General features: G+C 52.4%; 10 protein-coding genes across 10 annotated transcripts; 6 read left to right on the top strand and 4 right to left on the bottom strand.

Annotated features, from left to right (window-relative positions):
* Window positions 1-1,744: 1,744 nt before the first annotated feature.
* HMPREF1120_06751 (nitrogen fixation protein NifU and like protein) lies at window positions 1,745-2,528 on the bottom strand (the record flags this gene model as incomplete). The annotated part of the gene is made up of 3 exons (XM_009160961.1): window positions 1,745-1,853; window positions 1,918-2,206; window positions 2,306-2,528. 3 exons carry the CDS (start codon window positions 2,526-2,528, stop codon window positions 1,745-1,747), a joined length of 621 nt encoding a protein of 206 aa, XP_009159209.1.
* Window positions 2,529-3,065: 537 nt separating this feature from the next.
* HMPREF1120_06750 (uncharacterized protein) lies at window positions 3,066-4,681 on the top strand. The gene is made up of 3 exons (XM_009160960.1): window positions 3,066-3,520; window positions 3,581-3,991; window positions 4,036-4,681. The coding sequence occupies exons 1-2, from the start codon at window positions 3,248-3,250 to the stop codon at window positions 3,806-3,808; spliced, it is 501 nt and encodes a 166-aa protein (XP_009159208.1). The 5' UTR covers window positions 3,066-3,247; the 3' UTR covers window positions 3,809-3,991; window positions 4,036-4,681.
* Window positions 4,074-8,294, bottom strand: HMPREF1120_06749 (5-oxoprolinase (ATP-hydrolyzing); the record flags this gene model as incomplete). Its single annotated transcript, XM_009160959.1, has 3 exons — window positions 4,074-4,205; window positions 4,261-8,166; window positions 8,247-8,294. 3 exons carry the CDS (start codon window positions 8,292-8,294, stop codon window positions 4,074-4,076), a joined length of 4,086 nt encoding a protein of 1,361 aa, XP_009159207.1.
* A 1,036-nt stretch (window positions 8,295-9,330) lies between these two features.
* On the bottom strand, window positions 9,331-10,650 carry HMPREF1120_06748 (aurora kinase, other; the record flags this gene model as incomplete). Its single annotated transcript, XM_009160958.1, has 3 exons — window positions 9,331-9,474; window positions 9,527-10,534; window positions 10,561-10,650. The coding sequence occupies 3 exons, from the start codon at window positions 10,648-10,650 to the stop codon at window positions 9,331-9,333; spliced, it is 1,242 nt and encodes a 413-aa protein (XP_009159206.1).
* Window positions 10,651-11,185: 535 nt separating this feature from the next.
* Window positions 11,186-12,016, top strand: HMPREF1120_06747 (uncharacterized protein; the record flags this gene model as incomplete). Its single annotated transcript, XM_009160957.1, has 1 exon — window positions 11,186-12,016. The coding sequence occupies one exon, from the start codon at window positions 11,186-11,188 to the stop codon at window positions 12,014-12,016; it is 831 nt and encodes a 276-aa protein (XP_009159205.1).
* Window positions 12,017-13,106: 1,090 nt separating this feature from the next.
* HMPREF1120_06746 (uncharacterized protein) lies at window positions 13,107-14,364 on the top strand (the record flags this gene model as incomplete). Its single annotated transcript, XM_009160956.1, has 2 exons — window positions 13,107-13,469; window positions 13,612-14,364. 2 exons carry the CDS (start codon window positions 13,107-13,109, stop codon window positions 14,362-14,364), a joined length of 1,116 nt encoding a protein of 371 aa, XP_009159204.1.
* A 946-nt stretch (window positions 14,365-15,310) lies between these two features.
* HMPREF1120_06745 (histone acetyltransferase Spt10) lies at window positions 15,311-17,000 on the top strand (the record flags this gene model as incomplete). The annotated part of the gene is made up of 2 exons (XM_009160955.1): window positions 15,311-15,841; window positions 15,894-17,000. The coding sequence occupies 2 exons, from the start codon at window positions 15,311-15,313 to the stop codon at window positions 16,998-17,000; spliced, it is 1,638 nt and encodes a 545-aa protein (XP_009159203.1).
* Window positions 17,001-17,614: 614 nt separating this feature from the next.
* HMPREF1120_06744 (uncharacterized protein) lies at window positions 17,615-19,296 on the top strand (the record flags this gene model as incomplete). Its single annotated transcript, XM_009160954.1, has 2 exons — window positions 17,615-18,238; window positions 18,286-19,296. The coding sequence occupies 2 exons, from the start codon at window positions 17,615-17,617 to the stop codon at window positions 19,294-19,296; spliced, it is 1,635 nt and encodes a 544-aa protein (XP_009159202.1).
* A 13-nt stretch (window positions 19,297-19,309) lies between these two features.
* On the bottom strand, window positions 19,310-21,169 carry HMPREF1120_06743 (amidase; the record flags this gene model as incomplete). Its single annotated transcript, XM_009160953.1, has 4 exons — window positions 19,310-19,434; window positions 19,483-19,573; window positions 19,626-20,774; window positions 20,831-21,169. The coding sequence occupies 4 exons, from the start codon at window positions 21,167-21,169 to the stop codon at window positions 19,310-19,312; spliced, it is 1,704 nt and encodes a 567-aa protein (XP_009159201.1).
* A 687-nt stretch (window positions 21,170-21,856) lies between these two features.
* On the top strand, window positions 21,857-23,367 carry HMPREF1120_06742 (uncharacterized protein; the record flags this gene model as incomplete). The annotated part of the gene is made up of 2 exons (XM_009160952.1): window positions 21,857-22,441; window positions 22,495-23,367. 2 exons carry the CDS (start codon window positions 21,857-21,859, stop codon window positions 23,365-23,367), a joined length of 1,458 nt encoding a protein of 485 aa, XP_009159200.1.
* Window positions 23,368-23,602: the final 235 nt, after the last annotated feature.

Below are 23,602 nucleotides of genomic sequence, written 5' to 3'. Positions count from 1 at the left end.
GGACGTCGCCGGCATGGCCTGGAACCCACTGAAGATGCACTCTGACACCTAAATCGCTAAGCGCTTCAATCATCGCGTTGGCATGCCTCATTGGTGACCGCCGAGCTGGCGTTCTGCCAGAAAGCCAGCAGCTATCGATGGAGTCCAACACCTGCTGACTATCCGTGAATACACTCACCGCCTTCGGCATCGGCCAGGGAATAGTAGCTGCCCGACGCTTTATGTCCTCAGCCACCCCTGGCCTTTTGATTTTGGCTTTGGTGACGACGGTACCGGAGATGCGTTCGCATTGGTCGACGGCCATCTCCAAGGCTTGCGCTACCGCAAGCATTTCAGCGTGTCCTATTTGATGGACATTGCGTGCCACAAAGCAGCTTTGCCACCATGTGATAGCAAAGTCTCGATCACCAGGGTTGCTATTGTCGAGACGACGGTGTACGACGCAGAAGCCGCATCCGTCAAGCTTAACCGGTTTGGGGCCCCGCAGGCAAGCATCTGTCCAGAATGACCATTCGTATGGTGGCAAATGGGGCTGGAGATGAGCTGCTGTTTGAGAGCTGAGAAGGGCGTTTTCTCGGGGTAAGATCGTCACTAAGGGCCTGGTCGGGATTTGCAGCTGTTCTTCCGAGATGAGGTCGCGTTCACTGGGCTCCTGGACTTCCATGTTATCAGACTTCGCATCCTCTGTGTCTTGCACCGCTTGTTCTTGCGTCTGATCTTCTCTCGATCAGTCCTCCGAGCCTGCGGGCTCCTGAGACAGGTGGTTGTTGGTCTTCAACCCAAAGACTTGAAGATGGTAAGGGCATATTGGAAATGTGAAGAGACATAGCTGGATAACTGTCAGAGTTTTGGCGGGCAAGCAGATATTATGTTTACCTTTGGCAAATGAGTCATTCTTCCACATGGGGTAACCTTGCAGGCAACACTGAGATGCCGCGGCTGCCTGTATTTCGCACAATAGCATCCTTATTTCGCACAAAAACTAAACCCGAATAGGTAAGTGGGTATAAAAACGCGCATTCATTGGCCTATAAATGAAATGAATGAATGAATGAATGACTCAAATGTGCAAGGCAACATCGCGTCGACAGTCGGTGTGGCATACTGCAATACCATTTACTTTTAGACGCAATGCCAGTGGTCGTTTTTGCCAATGGGTTCGTTCATGTTGCTGGCTACCTTACAATTGAGAAAGGTAGGTATTGATGGTTATGGCCGATGCGATTTGATTGATTCGATAAGATAAAAATTCAACTCCCACTTCGGAGCTTCGACTTCAGCACTGCAGCTGAGGCGACTCCGATGAGGGTAGATTCATTTGGATGTAAGGTAGGTACTAAATCGTAGTAGGGTACTGTTATGTACTTAGGTACTACTCCAGGACATACACTGGCAGCGAGTGATGGTGAAAGTGATTACAGTACTTTCATTTTTCCTCTGTCATAACCAAAGGTACCTAGGTGCCTATGGTGCCCAAGTGTGACAAGGGTGATTGTGATCTCAATTGAGCAGACCACGGACAGACCCAGGTACGGATAGATACAAGTACAGATACAGAACACGCCAGAACAAACAGACCACACCACACCTTGGCAACCAACTGCAACCGACCAAATGAAGGAAAAGAGTCGGGAGGGTGCTAATTCATTCCACCATCAAAACGTCTCAAGACAGCTTAAGGAATCCTTTTCGGGGGTTTCAGTTGCAATTTGTTCAACATCCAAAAACGCCTTAATCATCTCATTCAAGCAGTGGCGCTGGCGCCGGTATCGGTGGTGGCCGTCACCCGTTCAATTTCGATCTTGGGCATCGACGCAGAAGCGCTACCCAGATCGGTTGCCCGCGCCTTAGGACTGTTTCACAATAGTTAGCATGCTGAGCTGCACTTTGCCAGCAGGGTCTTGTGTAATTACTCACTTCTTCTGGTAGTAGTTCGAGATGGCCGATTTGATGGCATCTTCGGCCAACATGGAGCAATGCAGCTTGACGGGCGGGAGACACAACTCCTTTGCGATCTCCGTGTTTCGAATCTTTCCCGCCTGCTCCAACGTCATGCCGCGTACCAGTTCGGTCAGGTACGACGACGAGGCGATGGCGGAACCGCAGCCAAAGGTCTTGAATTTGACATCTGAAATCTTTTGGGTCTCCGGGTCAACTTTGATTTGCAGTTTCATGACATCGCCACATGCAGGGGCGCCGACGAGGCCTATGATAGCAGTTTGTCAGTAAATTGTGTTTGCTTTGAGACCATTTCATGTCATGGTATGAAGGCCGGACCGGACTTTCCGCGGATTTTGTTACTCACCTGTACCGACGTCGGGAGCAGTCTTGTCCATGGAGCCGACATTTCGAGGGTTGGAATAATGGTCCAAGACTTTCTCGTGATACGACCGTCTCTGCTGCGATGGCTGCGCGATGGCAGGTCTGAGGAATGGCGACGCAGTCTGGGAGGCGAGAGAGGGTCGGACGGAGGATTGGACCGAGGCGGAAATTGTGCGAGGAACGCTCAAAAGAGCTCGACGAGACATGATGGAAAGTGTTTTGGTTATCGAGACAGTTGTTCGCGTGATGAAAAGTAGGTTTGTTCGATGGGTTTGGGTTTGATCAAGATCGTGGAATTGCGATGGCGAGCCGTAGGTTGTAGGTTGCTGGATATACAACACCTCTGGGCAATCTTTCGTTAGTAGCACACTAGTACATAAGTAGAGTAGCGCGTAATCAACTCTCATCTTTCCCAGTTGGCACTAGCGTATTACACATTTCTTGCGCTTTAGTGTGGCAGTTGTTGTTGAAACAGGTACTGTACTGTCATTTTACTGATCCTGACTAAGCTGGCGGCTGATCCGGGAAAGTCTAGCGAGAGCGCACTAACGAAAGATACCCCCAGCGTCGTTGTAGTTCTCCAGAGGGCGGCGCAATGGATGATAAATGATTCGGTTGACGAAAGAAAGATCGTGAAAGACGCGGAGGGGCGAAGGGTCTGGCTGATTGTGGCCGCTGAGTGGTTGGAGATCATGTGATTTGTGCGCTAGGCTGTTCTGGGGTATGACGTCTGGTCTAGTTATCTCCGTTTCGCCCCCAACTTCGGCTCGGTCTTTTACTGGAGGCTGCGAATCGGAGTTTACTGGTTGTGCTACTACCACCACTATCGTACCGGGACCATCGCGAAAGAAGTCCATTACTACTATCACATTGAGCGCTTCAACTGTCGACTAACGCGTGTAAATTTCCCTCTGGGTCACCCAGTATGGGGTTCGCGTCCAAAAAGCGCAAATCCAATGCCATCGAGCACGACGATAGTGACGTCGACGCCGAAGTATCAACAAAGCGCGGTAAAGGAGCCTCTGGCACTGCCACTACCTTCGAACCGGCCGCGAAACCACAGACCGACGCTGAAGGAAACTCATACTGGGAGATCTCCAAGAACAGACGTGTGACGATATCCGATTTCAAGGGCAAGAAGCTGGTCAACATTCGTGAATACTACCAGAAGGACAATGAATGGCTACCAGGGAAGAAGGTTTGCGGCCGAAACTGCATTTGCGTATATCTGTTCCCGTTGCTGAGCTTCACGGACCAGGGCATCTCTATGAGTCTCGAACAGTATTCTGCCCTTATCGGCATCATGCCTCAGATAGAGGAACTGCTCAAGCAGCAGGGCGAATCGGTGCCGAGGCCAGACTACAGTGGCACTGGCAGCACACCATCTACCTCAGCAGCCAACAACGGCGCAGATGAGGACCAGGAAGAAACGGCTAGGACGTCGCAAAAGGCGAATATCGAGGCAACTAGTGACGAAGATGAATGATTCAAATGCATACTGTTCAGATACCCAACTTGTCACAAAAGTAACATGTGGATTACAGTGGTCGTGGGTCGGCCGGCCCATCATCCGGGATAACGTACAGCGATGGTTGATTGGGGATTGCACATCGTAACGGATACGGTCGATCCTGGATAAGACTAGCAAGTTCGCAGAACTGGCTTCATGGTTTGTATTTCTCTCCTTGAATGGAGACTCGGCTAACTTCACAGAGACGCGCTGGCCGCTTCAAGTTCCACAACAAACAGACTTACGAACTGCTCTCCCACTCCGCTAGTCTGCTGGCCAGGCTGCCTTTCTTCCAATGCTTTTCATGGTCTTCCTTGGGCTGCAACTTGGATTCTTCACCAACTTTGCCGTAGCCGCCACCGCCAGGTGTCATCTAGATCTCATGTCAGCATCCAACTCATGGCTCAAAAAGGGGCGCTAGAACTTACCACAATGATCCTCTCACCTGGCTGCATGCTGGCAGTGTTCTTTGCCCCCATATTGATATATCTGTATTCATACTCGCCATTATCGCCTTCCTCGCGACGTTGTCCTTCATGTTCGCCGCCAGTGCCCAAAGCCTGCACTTTCTTGACCTTTCTCACCCAGATATTCTTACCACGTGCACCGTCACCGCCACCGTGTAGACCGTATGGGTGATATACTCTTCTCTCGCTGAGGATACTGACCTGCACAGGAATCCGGAACTCAATGTCGCGAACGACACCGTCTCCACCTCGATGCTGTCCGACACCACCAGTGCCGGGTCTGAGGCTGAACTCTCTCAGGATAACTGGATACCGTCGCTCAAACACCTCGGCATCGGTGATTCTCGTGTTTGTCATGTGCACATGAACGCCACTGGTGCCCTCCCAGTCCTTACCGGCACCGCTTCCACCGGCGATTGTTTCGTAATATCCAAAGCCTTTCTCCTGCTTACCACCTTTGGTGTTGCCTCCAAACCCGAATGTCAGGTTGTTGCAGCACCCCTGACTGGCGGCGCAAGCCTCAAAGCACTTGAACACCACATCGGTAACACGCTGACTTGTAAGCACGTTTCCACCCACCACGGCAGCCTTCTCGCTGGGACTGAGGAAGCAGCCTTTTGGAATGCGAACGTCAACCGGCTTTAAACAGCCCTGGTTCAGCGGGATATCCTGGTCGATCAAGCACCTTAGACAGTAGATAATGGCCGAGAATGTCACTGCTTCGGGCGCATTAATGTTGGCATATACTTCTGGGCCTGTTCCCTCGAAGTCGAAGACGGCCTCGCCCTTTTCCCCGTCGATCGTGATCCGTAGGGTTATCGGGCTGCCGTCGTCCATGTAGTCTGTCGCTTGCAGATCTTTGCCTTCGAATCGCTTGCTGACCTCCTTCAACAAATCACGCACCGACTGCTCTGCGTTGTCCTGGATATTGTGCATGTAGAACTGAACCACATCCTCGCCATATTCTTCGATCAAAGTGCTGATCAAACTGATTCCCTTCTGGTTGGCAGCAACCTGGGCTTTCAAGTCGTTCAGATTGTCCGCCAGACAGCGGGTTCCACTGCAGTCCGGATACTGCGACGGCTCGTCGTAGAGAAGCTCGACGCATCGTTTCTCATTGAAATGGCCTTCCGAGACAAGCTTTTCCGACTTGATCGCCGCGCCTTCTTGGTACAGCTCACGCGAATGCGGCGGCATCGATCCCGGAAGGATGCCACCAATGTCGGCGTGGTGGGCTCGTGATGCAACATAAAACAAGATGTCTCCCGATGGCGAAAAGGCAGGCGTGATGACCGTGATGTCGGGCAAATGTGTGCCGCCGTATTCGGGATGATTGGACATGACCACGTCTCCCTTCTTCAGTTTGCCTTTCCAGATCTCCGCCTGCGTACGCACACACGTCGACATGCTACCAAGATGAACCGGCAAATGGGGTGCATTGGCCACTAACCCGCCATCGGCGTCGAAAAGAGCGCAGCTATAGTCGAGTCGCTCCTTGACGTTGGTCGAAACAGACGTCTTCTGCAGAGCGCGGCCCATCTGTTCCGCTATAGCCATGAAACGGTGTGCGAAGATAGACAGGAGGATCGGATCGGCTTCCTTGGCGTTGGCTTTCTTTGCAGTCGCTTCATCACCGATGTTGATCACCACATGTGTCTCGATAACCAATGCTGATGCGCCTGGAGGCACAACCAGGGTCTGAGTGCCGTCGGCGATGATGGCAGGACCAGCCACGCGCGTACCAACCTCGAGATCCTCGAGCTTGTAGATCTTGGTGTCTTTGCGTCCACCTTCGAAATAGACCTGGGACGTCGAATGGGCCTTGTCGGCGGCGACTTCCTTGGGCTTGATTTCCCTCAGTTGCTGGTCAACCGTCTTGGCCATGCCTCTGAAGGACTTGCCGATGCCTCGGACTCGCACGTCGTCGACGATGATATCACGGTCGGGCAGAGTGAAGCCGAACTCTTGCTCGTGTTGGCGTACGAATGCCGCGCCGAACGCCCAGTCGTCGCCGTCGTAAAGCTCCTTTGCCTCTTCGGCGCTGGGTTTGATCACCATCAACGCCGATTCCGTGCCTCGGTATCGCATGTTGAGGTACTCCTCGTAGACAATGGAGTCGTCATCGAAACCTTGGTCCTGTAGTTTCTTGCGCGATCGCTCTTTGAGCTCGTTCATCTTGGCCTGCAGCTTCTCGCGGTGTCCGCCTTGCAGGTCCCAGACGTGGGATTCAGGAACCTGGCTTTCGTCGACAACGTCCGCGAGCGCCATCCCATAGGCGGATAGCACAGACGAGTAGCGATGAATCAAGATTTGTCTGATGCCGAGGGATTCAGCAATGGCCACGGCATGCTGGCCTCCAGCGCCGCCAAATGTAGCGAGCCGATGGTTCGACGTGTCATGTCCTTTCGCTTCTGTTAGGGATCGTATCGGTCTCGTCATGGTCTCGTTGGCGATCTTGATGAACCCATAAGCCACCTCGTCCGCCGACATCTTCTTGTCAGTCTTGCTGTTGATCTCGTTGGTGAGCTCTTCAAAGAGCTTCTTACTGGCTTCGGGATCGAGTCCTTCATTTTCATGCTTGCCGAAGATCTTGGGGAAGAACTCGGGCAACAGGCGGCCAAGAAACAGGTTGGCATCCGTGACGGTGAGAGGGCCTCCTTTTCTATAACATGCCGGACCCGGGTGCGCACCGGCTGACTCGGGTCCAACGACAAACAGACCATTTCTGAAAAACAGGCGTGATCCACCTCCTGCGGCCACTGTGTTGATATCTAGCTGAGGCGACTGGATGGTGACACCAGCAGTGGTGGTCTCAAAGACATGCTCATATCGGCCAGAACCGTACCGGCTGACGTCGGTGCTGGTGCCTCCCATATCGAATCCGATGACTGGGATCTTGGTCTCCGGGTCGTAGGATGTCAGAGCGTAACCGACCACGCCGCCGGCGGGACCGGACAAGATTGCACGGAGACCCGAAAACTTGTCCACGTCCACGAGACCACCGTCAGATTGCATGAACTCGCATCTGGCGCCCTTGGTGCCCTTTTCATTCTTGACACTTTGAGTGCCAAGTCCGCCCTCGAATCCGGCCTGAAATCCAGCAATGTACTTCTTGATCGCCGGTGTGAGATAGGCATCTGCACATGCCGATGTCGCTCTCGGCACCAGTTTGATCATGGGCATCAGCTCATGGCTCAGGCTGACGTGCTGGAAGCCTATCTCGTGCGCCAGCTTTCCCACGAGTGCCTCATGAGCCGGGAAGGTGTAGCCATGCATAAGACAGACGGCGATGCTACGGAACCCTTCGTCGTACAACTCTTTAAGTGATTCTTTGATCTTGGATTCATCTGGCCGCTGTAGAATCCGGACGGCCTCGCCGGACAGACCTTGCACGAGATCGTGTTGCTTGTGGTCCTCGTGCTTGGCTTCGACTTTTGTCTGATTCCGATATGGGTCTTCGGCATAGTCTTCCAAAGTGACACGCTCATCGATCTCGACAACTTTTTGATACAAGACATCCGGCCGGCGGATGGCGAGATCAAAGATCTTGGGTCGCGACTGGTTGCCAATCTCCAAACAGTCCTTGAACCCTCGGGTCACCAGCATGGCCATCTTCTCGCCCTTGCGTTCCAACAGCGCATTGGTCGCTACCGTCGTCCCCATGCGGATACTTTCGATCTCGCTGGTGTCGAGCGGCTCGCCTCGCGGGATTTGCCGCCCTGTAAACCTCTCCATCAGTCGTCGGATCCCCTCCAGCGGCGCATCGTCGTAGTTGCCCGGGTCCTCGGACAGAAGCTTGATAATGATATCATCTTCCATGCGCCCCGTCCCCGGGTTTCCCACACAATCTGTGAATGTGCCGCCTCGCTATATGGCTCTCAGGCTGGTTAGTAATGCAATGCAGTGCCCGAACGAGCATTACGCAGAAGGAAGGGTTTGGCACTGACATCGATGGCAATTCGGATGCCTTTGTGATGGCCTCCCGCGTCACCCATGGCGAACGACTTTTCTTCCGGAGTAGCTGAGGACTATTGCAGACAGCGAGGTGTCTCGACCGTCACGTCAGACTTGGAATTAACAGTCGTTGCCAGTGTTAAATACCTACAGTTCGAATATACAGTGGCCAAGGCTGATGTAACCGGGTGGAATAAAGGCGATAGGGATGGATTGATTGGAGAACTCCGCATCCGGTCCAACGAAATACTGTAATACTATCAACCACTGCACCACCATGCAATATACCTACAATGTTGTAGTTACGTTATTGCCAGACTCTGCACTTCGTTATCAGCAGAATTCATTCACCCAACTCCTTTCCCATTCGCATTGATATATAGTATTGACGGTGACTCATTTTCAAGCAAAAGGCGTACCAGGCAACTGAATGCTGCACTGCCATGGAGATGTTGCAATCCGTCGCTGCTCGTCTTTGCGGCCGAAGTGTCGGCTTTCCGGCCGCCTTGCAAACTGGTCGAAACTAGGGATGCCCCGCCATAGTACCTGGTACCTTGGTAGTAATCTACTACGGCGGACCGTTACCAACTGGGCCGGGGTAATTGTTGCGTCCAATGGCAGCGCCAGAGGGAGAACGTTTCAGCAGTTCAAGTTACCTACAACATTGCTACTAGTATAGGCACCTTCTACCTAGACTGGAGGTGGTCTAGAAGCCTGGGTGCCTTGCATGGCTTCAAGTCTGACATGAGAGAGGGGCTTACAGACGGAAGGTTCCCATTACGCACCTACTACTACAAGGGTTATAGCTTGAATTCCACCTTCAACTCACGGTGTAAAAGAGTACAAATGTACCGTGGAACATCAAATTCACATTGGCCCAGTTCAATACCTATCATCGCCCCAACTCCACGCTCCAAACTAACCGCCATGAGCTGATTAGTTGGCGAATGTGATGTGCAAATGCAAATATCCACCGTCGAAAGAACAACCGAAGCAGATACAACGCTCAGTCCAAGTTCGCCAATCAAAGAAAGACTCGTCCAAGATCATCCCGTTAATAATAGGTATATCCCGGGGTCATCGGGCTGAGCCAGAACCTTTGTCCTCAGACACTCGTTGTGAACCTCGCTCTCCACCCTTGGTCACGCAATGTTTGATGATCCAGGGATGGCGAAGCACGTCGTCCAGAGGGATCCTCTTCTCAGGATCAAGTACGAGTAGCTGTTGTCGCCGTCAGTATAACCCCACACGTGCACTGGGCAAAGGTACTTACTCTGTGGATGAGGTCTTTTGCCTCTGCACTCACAAAACTGGGGACAGTCATGTCACCGCGTGCTATTCGTCTCTGTGTCATAATGGGCGTGTCTTCAAATGGTGCTTCGCCAACAAGGAACTCATATGTGAGTACACCCAAGCTCCAGAGGTCGACCTTCTCGGTGTAAAAGTTGTCCGAGCTGCCTGGCTTGAGCATTTCCGGTGGGAGGTAATCCAGCGTTCCGCACATGGTCTGCCGGCGATTGTTGGGAGCATGGACCGACCAGCCAAAATCGGAGATCTTGATCTCGCCGTGTATTCCGACCAGGATGTTTTCGGGTTTGATATCTCGATGCATAACGTGCTTCTTGTGAAGATATTTGAGTGCGGCGGCCATCTGGGCAATATACTGGGCCGCTTTCCACTCGGGAAACCGGTTTTCCTTACGAAGATGCTTGTACAGCTCGCCTTTTCCGGCGAACTCGAGAATGAGGAAGATCCTCTTGCTGTCATGGAAATGCCCAAACAGCCGCAGAATATTGGGGTGCCTCAGATTCGATTGGATCTCAATCTCTCGCCGAACTTGCTTCTCGACTTTTCCTTGTTGAAGCTCGGATTTATGCAGGACTTTCAATGCGCACACGAAGCCTGAAGACCTTTCTCTCGCAAGGTAGACACGCCCGAATTTACCTTTGCCCAAAGGCTTCCCGATCTCGAACATGCCTAGGTGGAACTGCTTTGGGGCTTGTGGCTGATCGAAGAAAGCCTGGGGCCCTTGTCTGTACGCCGACTCCTTGTTTTCTTCAGAGGCTCGCGACGAAGTCACAGCTTTCCGTACGGGAGACGGGGGAAGTGTAGGCACTGTTGTCGTTGTAGTGATGGTAGTGTGGTGGGCAGCGTTCTGTCTCGATTCGTTGGTGGCTTGAAGTGCGTATTTCACTAGGTTTGGTCGCGACTGGTTCGAGGGTAGACTCGCGATGGTTCCTTGCACACCGGCAACCTGAAAGAACCCTATCAGCATCATCGGCTTCCATCAGGAAGCAGCTAGCTTACCTTGGATTTGAGCATAGAGCTCATCGGTGCCTCATTCTCATCGTGGACAGTAAGGTGCTCGAAGCGAGCCTCCAATGTTTTGGTGGCCATTTCTGGCTGTAATCTGTTGTCCAGTCACTCGAGATAAAGATGAGCAAAGCAAGCCGTTGCAGCTGTGGTCGCCGGTCAAAGTGTTTATAGGATGCGAATGGGCTCCAACACTGCAGTTGATGTGGAAGTCGAAATGCGCTGCAGTGCAAGACACGGCGCAGGATAAATAATCTACAGTTGGCCGAGCAACCAAATCGAGAGTGCACGCACTCGGCTGCAGCGCAACTCGCCCCCAAGTCACGCTGGAACACGGTCCACTACAGTACCTAGTAGGTACCTACTACTAGTAGTACTGGCACTGCAGTGCGACCATCGCCTCGTTATCGATAACGGACTGGCACTAAATTATCACTGGCCGTGCAATGCGGGCAGCGAACTTGCAAGTAGGTACTGTTCCAGTTGCAGTGAGGCAGACCGACCGATGAACCACTGAACCACCGCTTCAACTACTTCTGAACAGCCAGTCTATGGTTCAAGTACACCGCCGCCGAGGCTGCCTCCCTCTCTCAATCGTAAACTGACAATCCCAGCGACCATGGCGCTCAACGGCCATCACACCGCCGACGCCGTCCGCACACATTTCCCTTCTTCCCCCGCTGCTCCTCCGAGGACATACTCTATCGAGGGCTTCCGGATCACGACGCAGAAGCTGCCGATCCTCAAAGCCGGGCCCATCGAAGAGATGACTGAGAAACTCGGTATTGCCCCGCCGGAGATGATTTTCGGCGACAACTTCGTAACCATCGAGCATCCATCGTCTGGCTGGGCCATCAAGTTTGATGCATTTGGTGCTTTGGATCGGGTCGACAAGACGGGAGAAAAGAGGCTGAAAGTGGCATACTCCAAGGAGTGGCATCAGAGCAGAGAAGATACACATGATATCAAAGAGGTCATTAAGCCCTTTGACTGGTCTTACACGACTGACTACAGAGGAGAGTTGGCGTCTGAAGGCCCACAATTCGAGGAGTCTACGGAACCCATACCCTTAGAGTTGTTGAAGAGACCGGATCCTATTTTATTCTTTGACGATGTCATTCTCTACGAAGACGAATTGGCGGACAATGGAATTACCATGCTTTCCTGCAAGATCCGGGTCATGCCAGCACGGCTTCTCCTGCTCTGTCGTTTCTTCATGCGACTTGATAATGTCATGTTGAGAATACGGGATACCCGAGTCTACGTCGACTTTCACAAGAAGCAAGTCACCAGAGAATACGTTGCAAAGGAGGATTCATATGACAAGGTCCGGGATGAATTGGCAGGCCGCAGGGATGATGTCGCTGCTGTGCTTCGAGATCCTAACCAGGTGGCCAACATCTTACCAGTCGTGGAAAAATCCCTCGAGCAAGTCGACCTGGCAAAATGAGCAGTCATCAGCTCAATCGCTCATTCACCTTGGATGCGTTCAACTCCAGACCGGCTCCCTTTGATCGTTTCCAACCATTACTGAGCGCCACTCCAAAGTACCTCTAGCTGACTTGTCAACACCAGCAGGCGAATACTTGGCCATGACCCTCCAACGGAGCCTGCAACATTGGCAAGATTTTGAAAAGGACATCCCTGGGTCGGTGACGTTATGGCAAGCAACAACCAGCAGTCCCGGGCCTCTGCAACTTTACAACCTTTGAGCAGGCTATTACAAGTCCATCCAGACGAGCTTGAGACAACTTCGACCCGATAGCCAGGATTGACACGCGCAATATTTCAAACGTGGACGCATTGAACAACGGGACGAGACATCATTGCATTATTGACATACAGATGCGCTGCAAATCTCGGGTTCTATTGCCAGGCCTTCTACAACTTGACGCACGAGGCTTGCACTCGTAATTCCCCAGCTGTCAGTGTGTCAAAAGGTCAATCACGTTTAGCGGACGATGACCTGCCCGGCTCGCGTAACTTCGCTTGACGAGCCGGATATCTGATCTTGAACCGCTCATCCACAACTTTCAGTATTTTCCGGGGTCATGGATCGATGCAATCACGTGTGTCTGCTTTTACGTGTTGTGCAGCGCTGTGGGAGCAGAAAACGTGTCTAGAAAATGTGGTCTTGGAAGGCTGCACGGTGCCGGTCATCAGCCAATTTCCGCATTGCGCAACGGCGACATGCTGTGGATATTGATGCAGCCAATCACATCGCTGTCTGCCAGCCTTCAACCTCACTCCTTTTTCCATTCATTTTGGCAACGCCTTCGAAGCCACAGCAATCACGGCACGAACCTCTTCTGGCGCTCTTTATTTTCCTTTGACCATGTGTCTTCATCCGCAGAGGACAGCACGCGCTGGTAGCGCGTTCGTTTGGTGTAGCTGAGCCGTAGATTGATCTTACGGATGGCAAAATGAAATCCCTTCCCTCTTCCGCCTAGAGATTTTGATCTTTTACCTTGTTCCCTGGTCACTCTATCCCCGGTTGTTGTTTGAATTCAGACGATTGTTTCGTATCTCATTCTAATGTCATGGGCACCTCAATCCAATACACAGCTCTTGGAGCTTTACTGCTTGCCATCGTCCACGTTTGCAATGCAATACCCTCAGTGCCAGTTGCAACAGATCCAATTTTAAGCACTGAGACCGTTTCGACAGTTGTGCCCTCGCTGCTCACCATCTATTCCACCGTTCCAGGCACCGGTGTCCCAGGAGAGACTCAAACGATAACGTCAACAGTGGACGGCCAACCAACCACTATCACATCTGTTGTTGGTGACGCTGCTGCATCAGAAACAAGCACAATCATCTCAACCATTTATTTGACCACCACTTCAGAGGTGGTCAATACCGTTGGATACTCGACTGTCTTGGGGCCAGACCCGGTCACTTCAGTAAGTATTTGGCCCCTGTGAAAGTTGCCCGCTTTCAGAACCACGATGGGGATAAACAGCCGGTTGCACCAGACGTGGATGTGTTTGTCGTTGGCTTCTCTCGTCGATAGTCCGAATGATCATGTCGGCTGACTGAAAACAGACCAGTGATCCTGCTACTGCTATCACTAGTAGCCCAACCAGCACTGTCCCAGCCGAGACTCCAACAACGACACCAACTATAGCGGAGACGTCCAGTACTAGCAGTACTTCTTTTGCAGTTGTTGTACCATCCACAACCGACACTCCTCTGACGACGACATCTGAAAGCTCCACGCCACTCTCATCAGCAGTCCTATCTGCATCACCGACGACATCTCAACCAAGTGCTTCGTCGTCAACATCGAGTTCGTTACAAGCGTCATCTTCGGCTCATCCCTCTCACTCTCACGGACTGTCCCCGGCCCAAAAAGCTGGCATCGGAGTGGGTGTGGCGATAGGGGGTTTCTTACTGGCCGTGGCCGCCTTTATCCTCGGCCTGCATTACTCGCACCGCCGCACTGCCAAAGCTGCCGCCAAATACGATGGATCTAAATCTTCCGGAGGCGAAGCAAAGGATGACTTCCTAGTCGGACGCCCTTACGAGCATATGGTAGCACAAAGTCGTTCCCCCAATATGTCGGTCAGGAAGGACTACCAGATTCCAACGGAGATACACTCGGTATCCAGCAGCAGCAGATTATACGAGGCCCAGAATGCGCCATCATCGCCACCGCTGCCGCCAAGAAGCCATCAGCGCGTGAACGGCGGTTATTCGCCTTTTCCACCAGCACAGGAGGACGAGCCAATGTATATTGGGGTGCCTGCTCATATGTCAGGCTCGAAGCGCTGGAGCATGAAAGAGTATGAGAAGTAGCCATCTGGCGTTCTCGGCCGAAGGCATCACGACCTAGGTGTCTGCTACGAATTAATGATGTCCGACATGACTGCGCAGCCTAACAGGCCGAACCTGCGCAATGTCTACGATATGGCCACAAGGAATGTGTCGCTCTGGAGTGCTGGTACAAGCTGAAGGTCCTTCTGGCTCTGCGCCGCATGTCATGATATTCCTACACTATTGCCTGCAAGGGCAATTCGCTCGGACAGCTTGCCGAAATCTCCGCGATCAACTTAACGACTCTGCTTAGTGGTCAGTGAGCGGCCGGATCTCATGACAAGAAGTCGCGCCTGCTATACTCGCACCTTGCACGAACTCTTTCAAATCGCTGAATCAGTTTGCATATCCCGCGGCCACCGTGCTATGGAAGTGCCTATACTCGGATAACAGAAAGCAGAGTCTTTGCGGATTTTGGGCGCCGGCTCAAGCGAATGACCAGCTACAGCAATATGCGGATGTTGCAGCCATGGTATAGTCGGTACAGTTGTCGTCAGGCTATGTCTTGGCTATATCTCGAGACTGGAATCAAGCCCGGTGGACGATTGTACATATAATGCGGATTGCTGACTAGGAGGAGCTCTCGTGGACGAATATAATGAACGGCCAGCCTACAATACAAGCATTGAGTTTACTTTCTACTAGTCCAGTGTAAAGTAGGTACCTACCGACCCGGATGTCCAGCCTGATTCAGGCTGATATAGGAACAAATCGGGACTAGGCTGCCAAGGGCCGCCAAGGCAGGGCGCACGTGACCTGAGCTTAGGACAAGTTTGGGCCGACGGGTTTCCGAGGGCTCCATCGACTTTTCATTCTTCTTGATAGTTTGATCCCGAATATTGCCAAATGATAGTGTCGCCGGCGAGATCAACATCCCGAATCGTATTTTTGCGCGCTCCATTCCCTGGTCTGCAGTTGATGGTCCACGATGCCGGCCATACTGGAGGATCCAGATGCGCCCGTGATTTACCGGCAATCGGGTCAGGCTCCGTATCCAACCTCAGATAATCCGCAGATCCCTTCCTCTATATTCCCCCGGCCAGTCACTCTCCGCGATCGCGTTACAGTCGCAACCTTGATTCCGTTCTTCTCGCCAGATTCCGTCCCCAGGAGACTTCTCAACTATCTTGCCGACAACCTCAACCAAGAAATCGAACGTGGAGACACGTACCCGATGATCGACCCTCTGCCCGTCGAGAAATTCGGACCTTACTGGTTCGGGAATTTCGGCGCGGTCATGGTTCTTGGAGATATTGGCGGCGTCGAAGCTGTCGCCGAAATGGATCGCAATGGCGCCGACTGGAACAAGCTTTGTCTCGGCAGCTTTTATGTTAAACCTAACTATCCCGGTCGGAGTAGTCATGTGTGCAACGGCGGATTTCTGGTCACCCCGGCCGCCCGCAACAAAGGCGTAGGCAAGTCGATGGGCCAGTGCTACCTGGACTGGGCGCCGCAACTGGTAAGCGCGCTCTTGCAGAGGCTTCCGACCAAGGCGAGCTGACGGTTTTCAGGGTTACACGTATTCAGTATTCAACCTGGTGTATGAGACAAACACCGCTTCCACGAGGATTTGGGATTCGCTTGGTTTTAAGCGCATAGGACGTGTTCCTGGCTGTGGTCGTCTGAAGTCTTCTAGCGAACCGGTGGATGCCATCATTTATGGGAGGGATCTCAAGTCGGAGGGAGAGACGGATCAGTCTGAGGAGCGTTTCGACAAAATCCGTTACTACTTAAGACACCAGCTGTATCCGCAAGGCGCTGACCGCTCGGAAAAAAGCCGACTTAGAAGCGCCGCGACACACTACAAACTGGTAGGTGGCCAGGACGGCGTGCCAGAAAAGCTCTTCCTGAAAGACAAGGAGGTCATTTCCGACCCTCAAGCACAATACGAGATCGCCAAACAAATTCACGATCAAGCCCACGGAGGCATCAACAAAACAACAGCAATCATCGCGACGAAGTATCACTGGATTCGGATCAAGGAAACTGTCAGCCATGTGATCAAAAACTGTCCGGAATGCAAGGATGTCAACAAGCCGCCAATGATTCGCACAGAAAACAGACCAGGTCGCAGCAAAACGATCGATGAAGCGCCACCAAGCTTACCAGAAGCCACCCAGCCACCGCCACCGCCGCCGCCGCCACCTGAGGTGCAGCAGCCGCCTGCACCAGAGGAAAGCATACCCACCAACGACATTTCGAGCCATGATTTCGCTGCCATCCAGCAACCGATGGATCTTGCCAACGAGCACTTGACTGATCCTGGCGCGCACCTGCACCCATATGACGAGATGGCTATCGACCCCCAAATCATGGAACAGATTCAGGCAATGGCCAACGAGTATGATCAAAATCATGCATTTGTCCAGGCTGGACTGCCCCCTTTTGCCAACCCTTCTCATTTACAACCCCATCATGATCCACACGATTTCAATCCTCAAGCACCAGATCATCAGTTCATGGATGGCACGAATCAACCTATGATTGGCCATGATCATGTCATGAATGACGGGGCACCGCCGGGGACGGGATTGAGCAATATGCAACCGATCCAGCATGTTCTGCCAATGGATTATATCGACCCTTCCAACAATCCCCCGTTCAAACTTGAGCAATAGAGCAGAGTCGGCGTTGATGAGCGGATGGAGTTTGGTTAGTCTCCGCAACCTGTTGATTACGGAGACGCTTGATTGAACATATTTCAGGCCCCAATCTCGGGGCGTCTTTACTTCTGATGGACGATAAACTTATCTCTGCCCACATGGGTCTTTGATCATAGAAGGATATAGACAAAATGGGGTGGACGGTGCAGTCTCGCTTCAGACACGGGCTCACCTGTACGAAGAAATGAAGACAGAATTTAACCAGGCGACTGTTTTGGTCTTATCGTCATTGAGATGCGTAGTATCGAGGAGATCTATTCAAGGATCAGGGGACACTGTCATTAAGACCTCGCATCCATTTTCCAATCGTCCGCCGAAGTGCACGTGTCTGACAGGAAATAATCCACTGACGCCTGCTAATAACTGGATGCTGGGGTGAAAATTGGACATGTCAGACGATCTGACTTACGCCCCCTCACAATACAGACTGAACCTCGGATCCAAGATAAGGCACCGTCAACTGTCCAACCTCTAGATCAACATCGACTTGTTCTCTCTAGGGTCGGCCGACTCCTGCTCATAATGGCTTCCTGCTGCTTCAAGTTGTGGTATTGCCGTGCCATGTGACTATGGACTCAGCGAAGCCGAAAAGAACCAGACCTCCTCCTCGACTGCGAACAAAGACCGGCTGCTTGAAATGCAGAGAGCGCCGGAAGAAGTGTGATGAACGGCGGCCTGTTTGTTCAGCTTGTGAGAGACTACACATTGAATGCGTGTATCGAAGACCATCGATCTCTTCTGCCGCCTCGCCTCAAAGCACGCGTTCCTCCCTGAGGTCTCAATCGCCAGAGGCAGTGGTCAAAAGTCCAACCACTACCACCGCTGTGGCACCTCTTCAACGCACGTCTCTCTGGGTCCGTCCTGAAGGCATCAAAACCGCACGGGACTGGAACATCTTTCAATACTGCTCAACGACGTACGTCCAATTGTTGACGACGCCTGATGCCACCTCTGAGTTTCGAGATGTATCATTTGTTCTCTCTGCCGGCTTCGACGTCCCGTGGGTAATGCATGCCGCTCTGGCTCCGGCGGCACTGCACGCGTCCCATGCTGCTCTCATCCCCAAGGAGGATGCTATGGTCTACACGCAAAGCGCACTACAAGGGCTCCGGCAAGCAGCCCAGAATTCGAGAAGTCAACCTGCTTCCAAAGAGTCGTTTCTTGCCGCATCTCTCTTTCTCGGAATCTTTGAGGTGAGTTTGATGGAATGCTTCTTACTTCCGGTACTTATCCTCAGCAGGATTTCTATTCTTCACCTTCGAGCCACAGCCTGACGCATTATCGAGCTATCGCATCGGTGCTGGAAGAGCAGGCGGCAGATGTCCCCCGCTTTGAGATAAGCCGCCTGTCCGTTTTCCACCGGACACTACTGGATTCCGTCCTCTATCATTTTTCCACCAGGTTGATCTTCGAAAAAGACATTGATGCCATCTGCAGTGCCTTCCCTAACCAGACCGTAGCCAAATACATCGAAGCTCTCGATACTGATCGAATGGAGGGCAAACAACATGCATCCATCCTACCAGTTCTTGGGAAAACGCCACCAGCACTGTTCCTCCTGATCTATCAGATCACCTGGCTGAGCCGACAGCTGCCATTCAACTCCGGTCATAATTACACACTCGCACTGCGTTGCTTGACAGAGCTCGATTTGCTACAGGAAACCTGCTCTATCTTCAGCCCCGAGCATCACGGCATGGCCCAGACAACTACAAAGACCAGGACAAGCGACTCGGCAGTAGCAGGAAAGCTCTACTTCCTTGCTGCTCGCATATTCATCGCCAAAGTACTCGATCCGGACAGGGTGTCTAGTGCATCCCCCGAGATCAAAGCGCTCTTGATGGAAGCCTTGGAATTGCTCAAGGTGTACGATGGTAGTGCTCCTTGTGGCCAGTTCATCTGCTGGCCAATATTGATCTTGGGCTGTGCCGCTTGTCCCATGACCATGTCAGAAGCGGGACTCACCATATCTGATGCTCCTGACGAGAACCTTCGGTTAGAAATGCGGAAGTTGATCCAAAGTCAGCTCCTGCAAATATGGAAGGTCTCCTATTCTGGCTACGTGAGACGGACAGCTGGCGCTCTCGAAAAGATCTGGAAACTCCCCACAATGCTGGTTCAGCCTTCCCTTGGCAGTATTTCCGGGGAATTGGAAGTGGAATATGACGGCCTTAATGCTTTGATCTCAAAAAACGGAGTGGGAACAGCCTTGCAATGCACGACAATAGCTAGGAAGTCGGACTATAGCTGAGCTCCGTGGGTGCTCAGGCTGGCTGTCGCTTCAAACAACTATCCACCACACGTGTTACCCTCAGACACTCCTCATCTTGCATCCGAGACGTGAAAACTTGAATCGAGCAAGGAGCCCCGTCCTGCAGGTCGGGATCATCTGGTCATTGTGTCAGCGAAGAGAAATCGGGTGGAAGGGTGGACTTACAGTCAGGACCGCCTTGTCCGGGTTGCACTTTCATTGCCTCTGGATCCTTTTGTTTGGATACTCTTCCAAACGGAATCACACAGGCCGGATACTGAGACTCATCAGCAGCTCATCCATTTGAAGAGAAGGGGCTCGCGACTTACATCAAGAAGATTCAGCAGGCAAGTATAAGGGGGCCAGCCGAACTTATCATGCACTACCGCTGTACTTTGTGCCGGAGCACTGATTACAGCATCCAATTTCTGCTCCAGCCATATCTTCCGCCAATCCTCGGCAATTTCCTGCCTTTTCACGGTCAGCGCGGCTAACCTGTGCAGCGGGTCAAGGTCTTTAAGTCCTAAAGCAAACTTATAATTCCCGGCGTTAGCTGGGCCATACATCTTCGCGACTGATGGTACCATGGGCTCGCCACTGGCTTTGATATAGCCCATGGACGTCCCAGGTGCAATTGTGAAGAGCTCGCAGGCCACCTCGGTTGCGTCAGAAATGTGACATGGAGAAGGATCCAATCTGATCAACTCGTGGCCTTCTGCTTCAAGTCGGCTGACGGCTTCTGCCAGTGCTCTTCTCACGGGCGGTTGAAGCGGATAGAGTGGATCCTCTGGAAGGACACCAATTCTCAATCGTTCTGGCGGAGAGTTTTCCAAACGACGCCAGGGGACATCAAGCGCAGTTGAATCAAACATGGCCGGTTTGGAGTCGATGACCGTTTGGGAGAAGATTTCCAAAGCCTCAAAATCATTTGCCAGCGGCCCGGCCGAGGCAGTGATCGGTTTCATTCCAGGGAGTGATGGATTGGCCTGCCCTCCATAAGGGATCCGGTTTGACGTCGGCTTGAAGCCGTATGTACCACAGCATAAAGCAGGAATGCGGATTGAGCCAGCGACATCTGTTCCCACCCCCAATGGTGAGCCGCGGAATGCGATCAATGCTCCTTCTCCTCCGCTGGACCCGCCTGCATTGAGAGCGGTGTTGTGCGGATTCAACGTGCGGCCAAAGATGTTGTTGTCGGAATCAGCCGTCATGAGCGTTTGCGGAATGTTGGTCTTGACATAAAGAACGGCGCCTAACTTCAGGAGTATGTCGACCAGTGGCGAATTGGCCTCCGATTTGTTTCCCAAAAAGGACACAAATCCGATACTGGCGTCCGTCCCAGTTATCTGGAAGCTGTCCTTAACGCTGATGGGAAGACCGTGCAAGGGACCGACGAGCTTTCCTTCGCTCCTGCATTGGTCGAGGTATTTGGCTCGTGCGATGGCTTCATCGAAAATGGTTTCTGTCAGGCAGGAGGTCTGTTCACCATGGTGTTAGTCAGGCAAAAGGGGAGACGAAGTTGAAGACTGCTCACCAGTTGTTGGGCAATGGCGGCTCTTTTTGAGAACGCTGTCGTCACCTCGAGAGACGAGAATTCTCCCGATGCAAGTTTCGCAAGCAATTCCGGGACCGTGTTTTCTTCGGTGATCATCAGCTCACGGGGAGACAAGATCCCTGATTTCCTGGGAATGTCCATGTCAAGGAGCCTGTTGGGGTTTGCGTCCAATGGAAAGACAAGTGACTCTAGGATCGAGGGCGGGAGGCGCCACGCCTCGGGAATGCTTTCTCGACATTGTTGCTGTTTCTGGGCGACCTTCTTCTGCCAGCCTGCTTGCTCACCCTGCTGCTCAACAGCGACATCGATAGACCCCATCTTCAAGTTTGCTCGGACCTATTTGCTGGTATTCGTGGTTCTTACGGACGCATAAATCAATTTGGTACGCACTTTGCAAGTATCGATTTATATAGAGACGTGGTCCTCCCGACGGAACTGTCACAAGGAAACGTAGATCCAGTCTGAGACCTAGCCTGGAGACAACAAGGAAATGCTCCATGGTATGCTATCTGATGCTATCGCAACGACATGGGTCTGACTACTCCGCCTTTCGGGAGTTTACTTTCTACTACTAGTATGAGGCACCATCCGAGGCAGTCTAGGAAAACCCCCTCTTGAGGACACGGCCGGCATGTGGAGATCGATTGTTGGGCCCTTTCAATATTCAAGTTGTACATCGCGCTTCTCCGCCGGTGGAAACCAATCAGTATGTTTTGCGCCCGCCAGTCAAGTACAATTACCCCATAGGCATACTGGTATCTTTGTGCCATGACGGCTTCAGCTAGCGCCAAAGCCTTGTTTGCTCGTCGAAGCATTCAGATACGCTACGAGTGTCTGGCTAGGATATGCTCCTGTAGCTCGAATGAATGATGGAGCCTCTGCAAGCTTGAGAGATATCAGATCGAAAAGCGATATTCACTACACTACATGCGCCGAAAGTAATGCCAGCACACCATAAGATTGTGGCCGTTACTGCGTGACCATTGCAAACCAGCAATCGTCAACATGGGCTCTGTCGATATGTCTTCAGTCTTCAAGACATTGGCGGCAAGGCTTGACAAGGACCCCGGCACTCCAGTTGAAAATGCGACAGCATCTTTCTGGCAAGACCCTCCTCATTCATTCGCAACCCAGCAATCAGCATGTCTGCCAGAGGAGACCGACGTGGCCATCATCGGTTCTGGGATTACCGCCATTAGCACGGCAAAACATCTACTGGAGTTGCAACCGTCGACGAAGATTTCCATGCTTGAAGCAAGAGCGGCCATTTCCGGAGCCACAGGTCGCAATGGAGGTCATATCAAGGCAGTTCCGTGGACGGACTATTACGCTCTCAAGGAAGAATACGGCAAGGAAAGTGCCATGAGAATCACCAAGTTCCGACTTGCTCATCTGGATGCCCTGGTGAAAGAGGCTGATGCTCTTGGTGAGGCAGGCAAGGCTGGTTTGGTGAGACGGGTTGAGGGCGTAAGTGCAGTCTACGACCAAGAGGCATGGGACTTGGCCAAAATCAAGCTTGAGAAATGGCTCGAAGACTTTCCTGAACAACGCGAGCGCTGGACGGTTGTAGAGGGAGCTGAGGCGCTCAAGGTCGGTCACTTCCTGTTCAATTCTGAAGAGAAGAGTATCTGACAGAGGTGTAGCAATTGGGCATCGCCAACGCATACGGAGCAATCAAAGGGCCTTCGGGAGCAGCGTGGCCGTACCGGTTTCTTGGATGCATCCTGTCGCAATTGTTGGCGGGAGGACAGCTCTCTCTGGAAACCAACACGCCGGCTCAGGAAGTTCGTCGAAGCCATTCGTCAACCCATCCATATGAAGTAGTGACATCGAGGGGCGTGATTCGAGCCAGACATGTCATTCATTGCACCAACGGCTTCGCCGCACATCTGCTCCCAGCTCTGCGAGGCAAGCTCTGGCCGTTAAGAGGCCAGATGACAGTGCAGGCTGTACCTCCAGAGTTCCCACGAGCCGGGGACAAAAGGTCTTGGAGTACCATGTGGGCGAGAGGCTTTGACTACATTACACAGTCGCCCGGTGAAGATGGATCTTTGTATCTTGGTGGCGGCTTTCTCCAGGGCGGTCCAGAGAACGACGAGGACTTGGGCAACACCGACGACAGCCAGCTTAGTGCACAGTGTCTAAAGCACCTGGGAACTGTGCCCTCAAGAGCTTTTGTCCATGGTTCAGGCACCAAAGTCGTGAGGAAATGGACCGGCATCATGGGGTTCACTGGGGATGGGCTACCGCTCGTCGATCGGGTCAATCGACACTTTTCCGGGCGAGAAGACTGCAATCCGGGCGTTGGCGGCGAATGGATAGCTGCCGGTTGGGACGGTTATGGAATGGTTCATTGTTGGCTTTCTGGCAAGGCCCTTGCGATCATGGTGGCTGGCGACAAAGCCGATCTCCGTGACTGGTTCCCGATGAACGAGTTTGCGTGCACCAAGGAGAGGTTGGACAAGATGAGCCCGGAAGGTGCCCTTGAACGTTTCCTTGGTCGACTGGAAACGTAGGATTGTCCATGGGACACCAATTGGTCATGGGGACCGTGGTGACAGGATCCGGCAGTGATAAGAGGGCCGGCAACTCTGGAGTAGAGCAGCAACATGACGGGTGTAGTTGTACAACGCCATCGAGATGATAGCCATCGGCTAACGGTGCAAAATAGGCAAGTCTAGCCAGACATTTCGATCACCGTCAACGTCCTCATCTCTCCAGAAGTTGCACTAGAGCGCGCAATGTGACTTG

Source organism: Exophiala dermatitidis, assembly GCF_000230625.1.
Source record: "Exophiala dermatitidis NIH/UT8656 unplaced genomic scaffold supercont1.5, whole genome shotgun sequence".
Taxonomy (NCBI): domain Eukaryota; kingdom Fungi; phylum Ascomycota; class Eurotiomycetes; order Chaetothyriales; family Herpotrichiellaceae; genus Exophiala; species Exophiala dermatitidis.
This window is presented reverse-complemented; position numbering and strand designations above follow the sequence as displayed.